Here is a 12,579-nt window from a genome sequence, read left to right on the forward strand (position 1 = left end):
AGGCTGGCGGCGCAACGGTAGGCTTTTTCCAAATCAGATGCCGGTCAACCATCCAAGTGTAGAGTTTCGACGGGTCGAGCTTGTCGTTGTTAAAAGACATCGATGTGACGAAAGACTTGTCTTCTTCGTCGAATGGGGGGCGTATAAATTCCTCGTCGTCTGAGTCAGAGTCCTTGTGTTGCCGCTTTTTCGCTCTGCTCTTCGCTTCTTCGTCTGTCTGAACTTCCTTCTTAAGGGCGTTGAGGAACTTCTTCGCGTTCTCGATGCGTTGAGGGAAGGACTTCGTGGCAGGGATGACGTAATTGTTTGCCTTAATCTGATCTTGAACCTTGTTCGACCAGTTGTGTAGATAGACTCTGTCGGGTGGCTTTCCGTAGCCAACCTGCCACATGTCATGCAGCGCACTGGCTGTACTTGACCGACGAAACGGCATAAAAGCAACAGTTTGGCTTGAACTGATCGCCAGAATCCTGCTCATAGTTCTTGACGCTGGTTCGAAGACACAGCGCCGTCTCAACCCGCGGACACGTCGCATTGACATTCGCTGCGGCGATCGAGAAGCAATGTGATGAACAATTGTCGCCAGCTAGTTGGATTTGGCCTTCAATCGGAAGACGTGTGATCACAGATATCACAAAGTGGACGGTGTCATCGTCCTTATCAGATGCTTGATGCATCTGAAAGTCGGGCGGTGACCTAAGACTGGGCAGTGGCGTAGCCGTCAAATGTGTCAATGTACTTCGTCCATGACTGGAGGGCTTAGACTGCTTAAAGATTGTGATGTAGGTTTTATGATGAACGCCTAGGTAGAGGTAGAAAAGTGAGGTCAGTTCCCTCATTGCTGCCCAATATGACATAGTATTGCAGTGCTGCCTGTCTCTACCCAGAGATCACTGTATCAATGGGCAAGATACTCCAGTAGTCGGGTATATTGACATCATTGATGGCGACAGGAACTGGGACCGTCGAGACTTCGTGGTAAAGAGTCGCGAGAGGGTTTGACGTAGCTTTGATTCGATACCCAGGAAATCAAACTTTGAATCAACCGCGACTCTGTTATGATCGAATGGATGAGGTGAAGTAAAGCTGTACTCTCTCGAAAAGACATGATCAAGCATACTCAGAGGGTATAAGCCTGAAAAGCCCAACCCTGCCCGCGACAAAGCAGCTGCATTCTTCGAGTTTGTTTTAGATCCTGATGCTCTTGCGGACCCCCATGCGATAGACGGCGAAAAAAAATATCCCACAGGGCTTATGAAGTCTGAATTTCGATTGCTGATGCTGACCAGGAAAACATCCGACTCCGTACCTGTGCTCCGTTGAGCCGGGAGATTAAATCGGCTTTGATCAAATTTAGAGGACAATGTTTGACCTGAGACAAGCCATCTGCTTCCACAGAACGTCGCTTGTTTGCATTGACGCGGAACAGGGTTGACTTGATTGCAGAGATGAGGAGTGCACCTGTGGATTCGCAATATCTGGGGAACGATATGAATATGCACCAGGCAAATATTTTCATTTGTGACGTCGGGGAAGCACTAGCACGCTGGCTAAATTAGTTGCCCGAGTTGCAGGTTGTTCATGATTGCTGTGAATACTTTTGCTATGGACGTTTAGTGAACCAGTGCCGTTTCGAGTTGACAAGACTTTCATCAATCGATGAAATGTATCTCGAATAGAGTCATCCATGGCAGCAGCAGTACGCGAGTAATGTGCTTGGAAACAGTGATGCACTTCTGGTTATCCAGAAGTCTGACAGGATTTCGTTTCACTCTTTGCTTCGACTCCGCTGAGACTGATATAATCAGCAAGTATTCATGTAACGGTAGATTGGACGAGGAGGAGGGAAGGAAGACTTACAGTATTCCTCTTCGAATCCATTGGATTGGCCCTATTAGGTACGATATTACAAATCAACTCTGATCGATGCCCATTTTGTCACACCACTGCAGGCGCAATACCCTCTCGTACTTCTCGATACTCTTTGGTCGGTAGTCGGGGAGGCTTTAATGCACCCAAGACCCGGAGCTAGCTTGGTATCACGACTTTCGTCATTGATGCCAACGTGTAGCTACTGCAACGATGGCTTCAGTGCGTGACTGATGCTTGATACATCTGAAGCCACGCCTCGAGTTCTGGAAGAAAAGTCCTCGGCTGTATGACGGAGCTGCTACATGCAAGACTATTTGTTGCTATTGAGATCAATGCTGTAGAGCCGTGATAACTCGATGACATCGTGTATGCGGATATGCTCGAAGCCACAATTCTCTGCATGATTGCTCGTACCGAATGAGAGAAAGAATGGACCGATGTAATATTGGCCAGGCAGCAGCAGAAGAGGTTGGTTAGATATTATAGTTCTGGATAAACTTGTTAGAGAGAAGGGCAAAGATATGTATATGTAGGAGGATGACTCGACAAGCTATAGTGGTTCAAGGTAGGAGGAAGAAGAGGGATGAAGAATACATTTCCAAACCTGAGAATAGTATACCAATTCATGCTAGTCAATAGATGAGCCTGGAACAAAAAACGATAGTTCAAGTAGATCAAGCGTTCAAATATCTTGCTTCGATAGTTGAAACCATTACCCGGATGAGATCTGCGCTTGCGGCGCTGCGACAACCTCCTTCGGAGTATTTGTGGTGCTTTGCATATACGGATAAAGCGAATCTTGCATAGGTAGCAGAGTAGAGGGCAGCGCCCCAATGGGAAAATTTGCCATACACTTGGGAGTCAATAACCGGGCAGGAGGAGTCCCTTGTTCTGAGCCTCAGCTTTCTGCCGCATCTCCGCGGCTTTCTCGCGTCTCCATTTCACCTCTGCCTCCTCCGCCACTGCCGCTTTTCGAGGCTCTCGGCCTCTCGCAGCTGTTACCGGCAAGCAAATAATTAGCCCAGCTTCAATCGACCTGCCAATGCTTTCGGTCTGGACTTACCAGCACCTCATGAGAGGTGTCCTTGTTTCCAGCCCTTTGCGGGTCTGTCTTTTCTCTTGGACCTTCTTCTGGTCCTTCTTCCGCAGAGCCCGAAGGCGATTGTCCGCTGGGACCGGCTCGTCCATGGAATCAGCCCAATGATTTGATTGGCTGTCTTTCGCTCGCACATGAGCAATGCAAGGTACTTTTGAATTCTTCCAGACGACGACGCGAGATCTCTATATAAGAATGATGACTTCTCGATCAGATAGTGCGAGAGACGGTCCAGATGATCTGGGATAATCCCAACCGGGCTTGTCAATCTTCCTGACTCATCTTGAGTACTTCAACTGTCCCCTGCGTCTCCAAGTGCAATACGCTCTTGGGCAAGCCAGACTGTCTAGAGTCGGATGAAGCAAAGAGGTGATCCGACTTCCTTCGACATGGTAAGCTGTCTGATGCATAATCTCCTGATTTATGCATCGCCGCCAGCGTAGCCATGAAAGACACCCACCCACCCAGACAGAATTTTGATCATTTGTGCCTGTGCTTTCATGTATTGTACCACGTAGCAAAGAATTGCTCTACGCTCTGGCACATTAAAGTACCAAAACTACTGCCGTGTGGCGTGGGAACCCGCCGCCATATACAGCCCTATAGCTTCAATACATGCAAAGTTCCTTGCCAGATCTGTGCCGCGGTATCCGGGAAGTTTCCGGACACGGCCCGTGTAAAAGGAGAGAGGGATTTCTGATGGAAGAAGTCTTCGTCTTGAGAGATGGACAAGCAAGGTGATGCGTCTCGTTGAATGACGAACGAGATCACATCGACAATTCGCATAGCAAAGGCTTGAAAGGCCCTCCGGCCTACTGGCATTGCCAGGTTTAACTCATTCGAGAGTATCCACTCAGTGGGTCAATACCGGGCTCCTGTCGGGCTGGTCGCAGTCACCCCGGGACGGGTGGCGAAACTGGAATCGTCCCCGTTTTCCCGCCGTCACAATCAGTCAGGAAAAGGTGGCGTACTCTATCTGGAAGCCAGGACCTCCGTGACAGGCGGAGAAGCTGGAATCGCTCCCATTTCCCAACCGTTTTGATGTATCAGGAAAGGTACCATGCTCTGTCTGGCAGGCCACGGATATCTCGGGGCAGATGGCGAAGCAGGAATCGCCCCCATTTCCTAGCCATGACCATAGTTATGGAAATGAAAATCAGGTTCCATGAGGTCGAAAGAGGTGAGTGGTGGTGTATGATGGAAATCAAGTTGACTGGGGTGGAGACTGATGTTTGTTGTCAAGAACAGATAGCCATATACTGGCTGGGTTAGCACCGCATTGCTTGGTAGAATGGGCACTGCGGACTTACCACTGCAGTCAGCCAGTCAGGCAGATTCCGGTAGCCCATTACATCTGTAGAAGTTCTATCGATTTGGGACAGAGAGTGGTCGAGCCCATTTTGTCGACCAGGAATCCTGCTGGCCCAATAATCGAAGAAGACAGGATATCGACCCCCCATGGATGATGGGTAACGGATATGACTCCGTGTGTAAAGCCGGCGGATCAATGTCTGGCATCTTGGTATGTCATGTCCGGTTATCACGGATTTTCTTGTGGAACGGGATGTCAAACAGAAAGGTTTCTGAGATTTGAAAATGGTATGGGACGAGACCTCGAATTCAGGAACATGGGGTAGAGATGCGATAACTTGAACATGGATTTTGTTTGCACTGATGGAACAGAGATCGATTAGAACGTGTGGAATGCGATACAAGGGCAGTCCACATCGGGATGGCCATGTCTCAAGACTGGAAGTGAAACAAGATCAAGAACAAAATGGAGATCAGAAACTAAGTCTTCTCATGTTTGAGGTTTGGGTTGTTCTAGTCAAGCTTTATGCATGGACTTAGTCTCGTTGAGGAAGTTCCTAGTAGAATTGTGGAGGGAGATGGAAGAGATGTACTGGGGAAAGATCAAGTGAGTCAACGCAGTACTGAGGAAGAAGATGGAAGAGATGTAGTGGAGAGGAATTAAATCCGTCAGACTGGAAGCGAGATGTCGAGCTAAGTCTCCAGCCAGCCATATTCACGAGAGTGGTCAATAGAGATATTAACAACGGCCCAGGATTGGTATTAACCGAAGTAGAATCATATTCATCCATGACTGGGCGACAGCCCTTGAAGCGATGTGAATGGGCTGGGTAGTTCCATTCAAGGGTTCGCTTATTAAGAGGTTGGTAGGTAGTGAAATTCCGAATGAAAGTACAGGCTGTGAATGGTGTCTGGATTTAGCAAAGTTCTTTCTGCAAGCGAGAAGATAGTAGAGGGCACCATGTTGCGGCATCCCACAAGTTCCGTTGTCCGCTAATGCGCAGCAAGGAATTCCATATGAGTGGTAAGGCCAAACCAGCATGGGAATTGTATCCCTGTCCCTGGCTTTGGCGAAGGTTCTAAGATTGGTCAAACAATCTCTAGCAAAGACATGTGAGATATAAACGTGGCATTCATGGCTTAATTTCAATTAGACTGTCGGACTATCCGAGACAAAAGTATGAAGCACCCAATCTGTGAACAACGAGATAAAACATCTCCTCTCGAATAAAGTTCATGTTGATCCACATATGAAATCAAGCGTAGCAAACTCATCATGGAAAATTAAACCAGCAAGTCAAAAATCTCCAGGAAGATATTCTTGTTGACCGAGACCGGCCGGTGCGGAAGCCCCAGCAACTCCGCCACAGCCAACTGCGCGGTGCGCACACTGTAATCCAGACTCATGGTGGTGTCATCCGGAAGTTCCGCAAACTGCCCCAGCAGCGCCACATTAGTCGTATTGAGAGGAATCACCAATGGGCGGTCCTTTGCACTACGCGTCAAGAACGGCGCCGTCCCCACGGGCATGCCACATGGAATCGTGATCGCGTTCTCCACCAGCCTCAACTCCTCGGACGGAAGGAAGTTCAGGTGGGCCAACACCTCGGTGAAGATCTCTTTGCCGGTGCAGGCGAACATGGGCTTCTGCACAAAGTTTCCCTCCTCGGACGGACGCAACGCGTATCCGCACAGAAGGTGCACGTCGTCCGGCTGGGAGGCGAAGATGGGCTGGTGGGGAACACTGATTGTCAGCGACCAGTTGCTCTTGACCAGGGAGAGGAGGGCGCCAGTGCCGGCTTTGTCTTGCGTGAGCTTGTCGTAGAGCTCCATGAACGAGGTCCCGCGTAGGGTGGTCGTGAAGGTCTCGATGCCCGACTCCAGCGGACGAGACAGAAAGGTCATCGGGTCTCCGAATTTCGGGGATTTGCGGGCCAGGGTCTGCCACAGACGCCATTCGCGGAGGAGAAGGTCCTCCCAGTTGGACGAGAGGAATGGTGGCGGGTGGTCGTTGGAGCCGAAGACGGCCCCGGAGCGTGAAAAGCCGACGTCGATCAGACAGATGTCCTGGGGGTCGAGATCGATCAAGCACTCTCGGTCGTCTTCCATCACGGTGATCTCGGAGACCGTGGTTGGGTCGCTGTCGGGATAGAACTTGATATCTTTGACTTCAGTGTGGTAGCGGAAATCCACTTTCTCGTTCTTTAGGTACCGGGTGATGGGAAGAACGATCGATTCGAAGAGGTTGAATCGCGTGTGAATGGATTTATCGACATCGTTCAGAGTCTGGATGTCTTCGAGGTATTTCCGAAGATGGCGGCGGAATTCGACTGCGCTGTGCCACGGCTGAAATGCGAATCTGAGCCAGGAGTCAGTAGCTATGCATGGCCAACTATGTCTGTTCTAAACCCACAGAAGGATGCTTACGTGGTGGACCATAGGGACCAGAACCCTGTGTCAAAGAATGGTTTCTCGAAGACTTGATCGATTGTTTTGGCGTGCAGCGCTCGCTCCGGGTTCACGATGAACTTGATGAGCTCCATCCGATCCTTCAGACCCAGTTGAATGCCCTTCGTAAACACCGCTTCGGTGCCGGAGGAATCCAAGCTCACAGCTCGCGGAACAGGATGCGGCAGTCCTCTGTGTGGCAGTTGACATCGAAACTCACGCACATCATCCGCCAGCGATTTGCCATCATGCTGGACATCCGGCACCAGATCGAGGAGCTCCTTCACACACTCCCCATGGAGGTAGGGAAGGCAGTAGAACGGAAGCGAATAGCCGTCTTCTGCATTTCCGGAAACGATCATCTCACCTCCCACGTCGGAGTGGAGGTCGAAAATATGGATATGGGCACCGGGAATGCCCCCTTTCCTGATAAGATAGACTGCTGCAACCAGGGAGGCCAACCCATGGCCGACCAGCCATGCTTGGATGTTGCTTGGGTCTTGCCTGCAGAGATCGGAATTGTGCTCCATTGTCAGAGTGTAGAATCTGATGACAAATGTGGTGATGCAATAATTCTGTCGCAGAGTACAAGTCGCTCGCTCTTGCCTATTTATGCCTATGGCCGGCCGAGACAGCCGAGAGTGCTGCTCATGCTGATAGTCTTACGATTCTCGCCACAAGCATGAATCATATGCTGACTTGTTCCGAGGTTGTGTTGTGCAACCATGCAGTACTGCCGACGAGGCCTGCTTGGTACTGGATCGTACAGGGTGAGTGGGCTGATGCTGACATTAAGTTTGACAGAACTGAGTCGAGCCAGACTTTCGCATGTTGGAGGAGCGAGAGCTGCGAGATGCATTATATCATAGGCAGGGACCTTCTTTGTTGGCGGTTCGTATCGCCAGAGCCGACTTTTGACGAGGGCTGAAATCCCGGGTATCAGCGGGTATTTGTGGCTAACCAAGTCGTACATCTTGTCTTATGCTCGTGCGATTCCCGAGCTCGATTCTAGTATCATCCGACCTGATATTCTGCTGTGTCTTGATAATCACTATACACGATACAATGCAGTCAGACGACTCTAGTTCTAATGAGGATCCGACTTTGACAAGGAGTTCCTGGTGCGGACTCCCTGCACAAGTATGTATGACATTTATCATCTCAACACATTCATACAACTGCGCTGACTGTTCGATGTTATCAACAGTTAATCTACGCCGGACTCTCGGAGCCAGTGACCGATGAGCAAGGGAGATTGACCGTCGCCGTCGCCATTCGCAACGCGACGCAGCTGATTGACTTTTTTACCCACCATTTCCACAACGCTGTCGAAGGCACTCAGATACCATGCCACGCAATCAGTGAGCTACTATCCCATTTACGCGGGTACGGCGAGAAGCACCAGGAGAAATTCATCGCGGTCGGCCTCCCCGAAGGTCTGGTGCAGAAATGCCCCGGATTGTGCTCCCGGCTCTGGCACGACTTGGATACTCTACCATTGGTATTGAAGTACAAGGATCATCCCCGACAGCCAGACGAGCAGGGGAGTTTGTCAATCTTCTCGAGTTGGAAGGAGAAGACTGCGGATGAACAGGCCGATTCCATGGCCAGGAAGTGTTTGAGGTATGTCCTTCGTTGCGCTGAACCAAGAAATAGCAACGAAATACTAACGATATGCACGACTGACACAGGTCGTTTGGCGTTGGACATCTCATTCACAACCAGATTCATTTTAATGGAATGGTGGACGTCGATAGGAGCTTCTGCATACGCTTTGCCGAGGCGGAGGGTTATCAGCGGACGGTGAGCCCGGAGTTGTGGGCACTGGTTCAGGGACTGGCCAAGGACCTGGTCGAGAGAAAGGTGAAGATTGCGTTCTTCAGTATGACATGCCAAGGAAAGCCCGATGTGCACACTCGACATGCATTGTTGCGGCTGGGTCATGTATTGGGGGTGGATATCCGGTGGTGAGTATACCCAATCTCGCTTGGAGTTAAGACTCCAGAGTCACGGATGAATGCAGGTATGTCCCAAAGCCGCGGCCGAACATCCTCCAATTGATCCGAAAAATGGAGGACCTCATGGAGGGCCTAGCAGGGCCAGATGTCTCCTTGGACACCGACGACCAGCTTCAGATCATGGAGTTCGCCTACGAAAATGCGCGACGGTACTGGCTTGAAGAGCATGGTCCCCTGCGCTCGCGCCAACAGGGCGGGGCGGATGTAGTCGTGATCGACAGCGCTCCGTTGTTGACCCTGGCCCTCCTGGCGAAGCAGCATGATCCCCATCGACCCGTCGTGTTTGAGAACCGATTGCACGCTCCACCGGATGTGCTGCGGCAGCAGTCCACCCATCCTCAGGCAATTGCCTGGCAATTTGTGCAGACCAAGCTGGAGCATGTTGACACCTTGGTCACAACCCTACCCCGGGAACTCGCGCCATCCGTCATGTCAGAGGCGAGTGTTGGCTATATATCCCCTTCGGTAGACCAGTCAGTACCTGTGCCGGTTGCTTTTCTATGCCTACATTCCTTTCAGGACAGATATTCTGACATTCTACGGTAGACTCGATGGCTTGAACAAGCCCTTGACGGATGCCGACATGACCTTCTACGGCCAGGAGCTCAATTCATTATGTAGAACTTTCGGAAACCCCGTTGTCCACTATCCGAGAGGTAAGGCAACCACGGACAGCAATGAAGTATAATTTCCGTGAGTGATTAGCGCTAACCAGGACATAACCAACACAGAACAGTACATCCTAAGCCTGTCGCAACTCCGTCCCGGAGACGGGACCCTCGCTCTCTTAGACGCCTACGCGGCGTTCTGCACCATAGCCTGGACGGACGACCCTAAGCTCCCTCTTCCCAAGCTGCTGATCTGCCACCATGGCCCCGCCCAAAGATCCCAGAGCTCTCCGCACCACGATCGTCTCTTCTCCCACGTTCAGTCGAAGATGAGGCGATTTGCATCGCGGATCTGCATCGTGCAGATCAGCCCCCAAGACCAGGTGTGGAATACCTTACTCTCCAACGCTCGGGTGGTGGTGCAACTGTCACTCTGCCAAGGCATCCCAGAGGTCCTGCTGTGGGCGATGCAGAAGCAGAAGCCGGTGGTCACCACCGCGGCGGGGGGGAGTTTCTTTGCCGCGCATGAGGAGTTGAAGGAGCGGATGTTCTTGGTGGAGGATGGCGCGAACACGACGGACGCGGTCGCTCAGCATTTGTATGGCTTGTTCAGCACTGAGAAGAGTGCTGGGGAGCGCGCGACCTCAAGTGCAAGGCAAGATCTGCCCGAGAGATTCACTACGGTGGGTAATGCGGCATGTTGGCTGTTTCTGGCTTCTTGTCTGTCCCGAGAGACAACGTTTCGGCTTAGTGGCGAGGATATTGCTACGCTTGCGAGGCAGGTGGGCTCAAATTTGTAGGGGTTTTACTCCTTGAAAAGTTTCTTCGGATGCATTCCATAGTTCAGGTAATCTACGAAGTCAGGGCAAAGAGAAATGAAGCATATTGATGAGTCCCGGAGCTGAGCTTGGACCTCGGAGCTTGGAACCCCTCGTATTCTGATCAACCACATCCAGCCTTAGTAGCGGATCCAGTATCAAAGGTTGATAGGGATTGTAGAGTACACAAGCTCTGTGACAGGTGTGGTCGATTCGGTCTGGACCCTTCTAGTCTGGTAACTTCGATCGTGGAACCGAGACTCGGCTCCGAGACGCATACTAGGTATTGAGTTTGGGTAGATGTCGGACCTCAAACCACAGTCTTCCTTCTAAAATTACCCCGAATGACGTCTTGGTGGCATGATGCAACACAGGTCATTTGTGGCTTCCCCGCAGATCCGTCAACCAGGATTCCATGGATACTAAGTACTCTAGCCATCGTAGTAGATCTGGTGCGAAGTGTCGGCCGAGTGACTACAGGAAGTCAGCCCTAACCTCGGGCCTCCGCTTAATGCTACCGGGCTGGTCAGTGGTAGGGAACTGAAGTTCTCTCCATCGAACCATCGACTCGTTTGAGCCCGGAATACTGGGGCGTTTGGTTCTGAGAAACGTACTGGAGAGAACCGCTTACCCTTGCTGCAGCTCTGTGAAGAATGGACACGATGGATTTTGAGATAGCCCTATCCTCCCCTTCTGTCTGAGGATGAACTACATCACCACCACCAGCACCACCATCTACTCCTCCGCCTGTCCCTTCTAATTCTCGGCACCATTGTGGCGTAGAAATAATAGATATGTAATTGCCCAACAGAAGCAAGATACGCTACAAAGACCTAACACCAACCACCATACCAAACACCCCAAAGAAAACCCTCCAAACCCAAGCAACCCACCCCTCACTACCTCCCAAGAATCAGACAACACCATCCCCCTCCACGGCTCCAATCTGTCCCCTCAAGAGCCTCACACTCCTCTCCATCTCCGCCCTCTCCGCCTCCGGCAGGTCCACCGCCACCGTCCGCACGACCCCTTCCCTCCCCACCACCGCCGGCAAACTAAAACAGCACCCGAACTCCGCCTGGAAATGACTGACCGCATGGAAGCCCCGCTCATCTGCTAGAATGGCCGCGCAGAGCCGCGCGATCACCGCCGCGATGCCGTACTCGGTCGACCCCTTGGCGCGGACGATGGCCTCGGACCGCCGCGTGCATTCATCGGCCAGGAGCGTCGGGTGGTGGTTGCTGAGTAGGGTCTGGTGGAGGGGCTGGTCGTTGACGGTCGCGGTGGACCAGGTCGCGAGCTGGGAGGAGCCGTGGACGCCTAGGACGTTGAGGTTGTTGATGGTGGAAGGGGGGGTCTGGTTAGTTGTTAGTATATGCGATGCTACTACTGCTGCTGCTGCTGCTGATGACAGTAGTATACTGAGGAGGAAGACATACCCCCATCTCCGCCGCAACCAACGCCCGCAACCGCACGCCATCAAGCTCCGTCCCCGTCCCCAGCACCTGTCCCGCCGGTAGGCCCGCCGTCTCCCTCACCAGGGAGGTCAACAGATCCACCGGGTTCGACACCACCAACAGCACCGCGTCTCGGCGGATGGGCTTCATGGCCGCCACGATGCTGCGCACGATCGACACTTTGCGGTAGAGGTGCTGCATGCTTGTTTCTCCTTCAACCCAACCACAAACACATGAAGTTAGTGCGTGCCTGAATCTGGCTTTATGGCACTGGGCTAGGGGCTTGGGAGGGACGTACCAATGGTATACTTGGACCCCGCCGTGATGACAATGATATCGCACTCCGCGGCGACTTCGTGGTGGGTCGCGGCACGCACGGTGGCCCCGGCGCCTGGGGACTTGGTGGCGCTGGCAACGACGGCAGCGACGTCGGCCAGGTCGCGGACTTGGCCGTCGCGCCGGTCGAGCTTGATGTCCACGAGCCATAGCTCGCGCGCGACGTGCTGGAGGAGGAGGGCGTAGGCGGCTGCGGCGCCGACGTGGCCTACGCCGATTATGCCGATGCGGGATGTCATTTATTGGAGCGTATATCAGATATCTTCGACGTGGGTGGTATATAGACGGCAGATTTGGGTTGTTTGCTGCCGGGTATACGGGGTAGCTTTGGTGTTATATACCAGGGTATCGGCTCTGCGGTATAGTTGACTGATGTGAGAAAGAATTGTCTGAGGATGGCAGACTCGAGGGGAAGACATGTGAATCTACTAGCAGTTGTAATCTTTCGGCCGGGAAATGCTACGATGCTGGCTGCGGGATTGCCATCGTTGAGGGGCGGTTTTACCATGGGTGGTGGGAAGTATGCGGCGTGGACAAAGAATGCTCTCCCCCCCGCACGGTTGGTTGGGTTAGGGTTGCACCTCCGCGCCATACACCGATCGCCACTTGCCTTGT

The 12,579-nt window shown here is 52.2% G+C and overlaps 4 protein-coding genes across 4 annotated transcripts; 1 reads left to right on the forward strand and 3 right to left on the reverse strand.

Annotated features, from left to right (window-relative positions):
* Nucleotides 1-16: 16 nt before the first annotated feature.
* BO66DRAFT_441815 (uncharacterized protein) lies at nucleotides 17-839 on the reverse strand (the record flags this gene model as incomplete). The annotated part of the gene is made up of 2 exons (XM_025651363.1): nucleotides 17-356; nucleotides 415-839. Coding segments are annotated over 2 exons (765 nt in total), but the record flags the coding sequence as incomplete, so codon positions are not given.
* Nucleotides 840-5,399: 4,560 nt separating this feature from the next.
* Nucleotides 5,400-7,289, reverse strand: BO66DRAFT_380869 (oleate hydratase). The gene is made up of 2 exons (XM_025645927.1): nucleotides 6,707-7,289; nucleotides 5,400-6,638 (listed from the first exon to the last, which is right to left on the reverse strand). The coding sequence occupies exons 1-2, from the start codon at nucleotides 7,255-7,257 to the stop codon at nucleotides 5,564-5,566; spliced, it is 1,626 nt and encodes a 541-aa protein (XP_025500514.1). The 5' UTR covers nucleotides 7,258-7,289; the 3' UTR covers nucleotides 5,400-5,563.
* Nucleotides 7,290-7,640: 351 nt separating this feature from the next.
* On the forward strand, nucleotides 7,641-10,140 carry BO66DRAFT_356394 (putative heat shock trehalose synthase; the record flags this gene model as incomplete). Its single annotated transcript, XM_025644883.1, has 6 exons — nucleotides 7,641-7,867; nucleotides 7,935-8,350; nucleotides 8,419-8,694; nucleotides 8,751-9,218; nucleotides 9,292-9,401; nucleotides 9,477-10,140. Coding segments are annotated over exons 1-6 (2,091 nt in total), but the record flags the coding sequence as incomplete, so codon positions are not given.
* Nucleotides 10,141-11,084: 944 nt separating this feature from the next.
* On the reverse strand, nucleotides 11,085-12,203 carry BO66DRAFT_441818 (lactate dehydrogenase; the record flags this gene model as incomplete). The annotated part of the gene is made up of 3 exons (XM_025651364.1): nucleotides 11,085-11,528; nucleotides 11,611-11,840; nucleotides 11,927-12,203. 3 exons carry the CDS (start codon nucleotides 12,201-12,203, stop codon nucleotides 11,085-11,087), a joined length of 951 nt encoding a protein of 316 aa, XP_025500516.1.
* Nucleotides 12,204-12,579: the final 376 nt, after the last annotated feature.

The sequence above is a fragment of the Aspergillus aculeatinus genome (assembly GCF_003184765.1).
Source record: "Aspergillus aculeatinus CBS 121060 unplaced genomic scaffold BO66scaffold_48, whole genome shotgun sequence".
NCBI lineage: Eukaryota > Fungi > Ascomycota > Eurotiomycetes > Eurotiales > Aspergillaceae > Aspergillus > Aspergillus aculeatinus.

Excerpts from the sequence above, each read along its gene's own strand:
- BO66DRAFT_380869 (XM_025645927.1), bottom strand. The coding sequence starts at position 7,257 with ATGGAGCACAATTCCGATCTCTGCAGGCAAGACCCAAGCAACATCCAA. Across the intron at positions 6,639-6,706 it reads TGGTCCCTATGGTCCACCAC|ATTCGCATTTCAGCCGTGGC; the intron begins GTAAGCATCCTT and ends CTCCTGGCTCAG.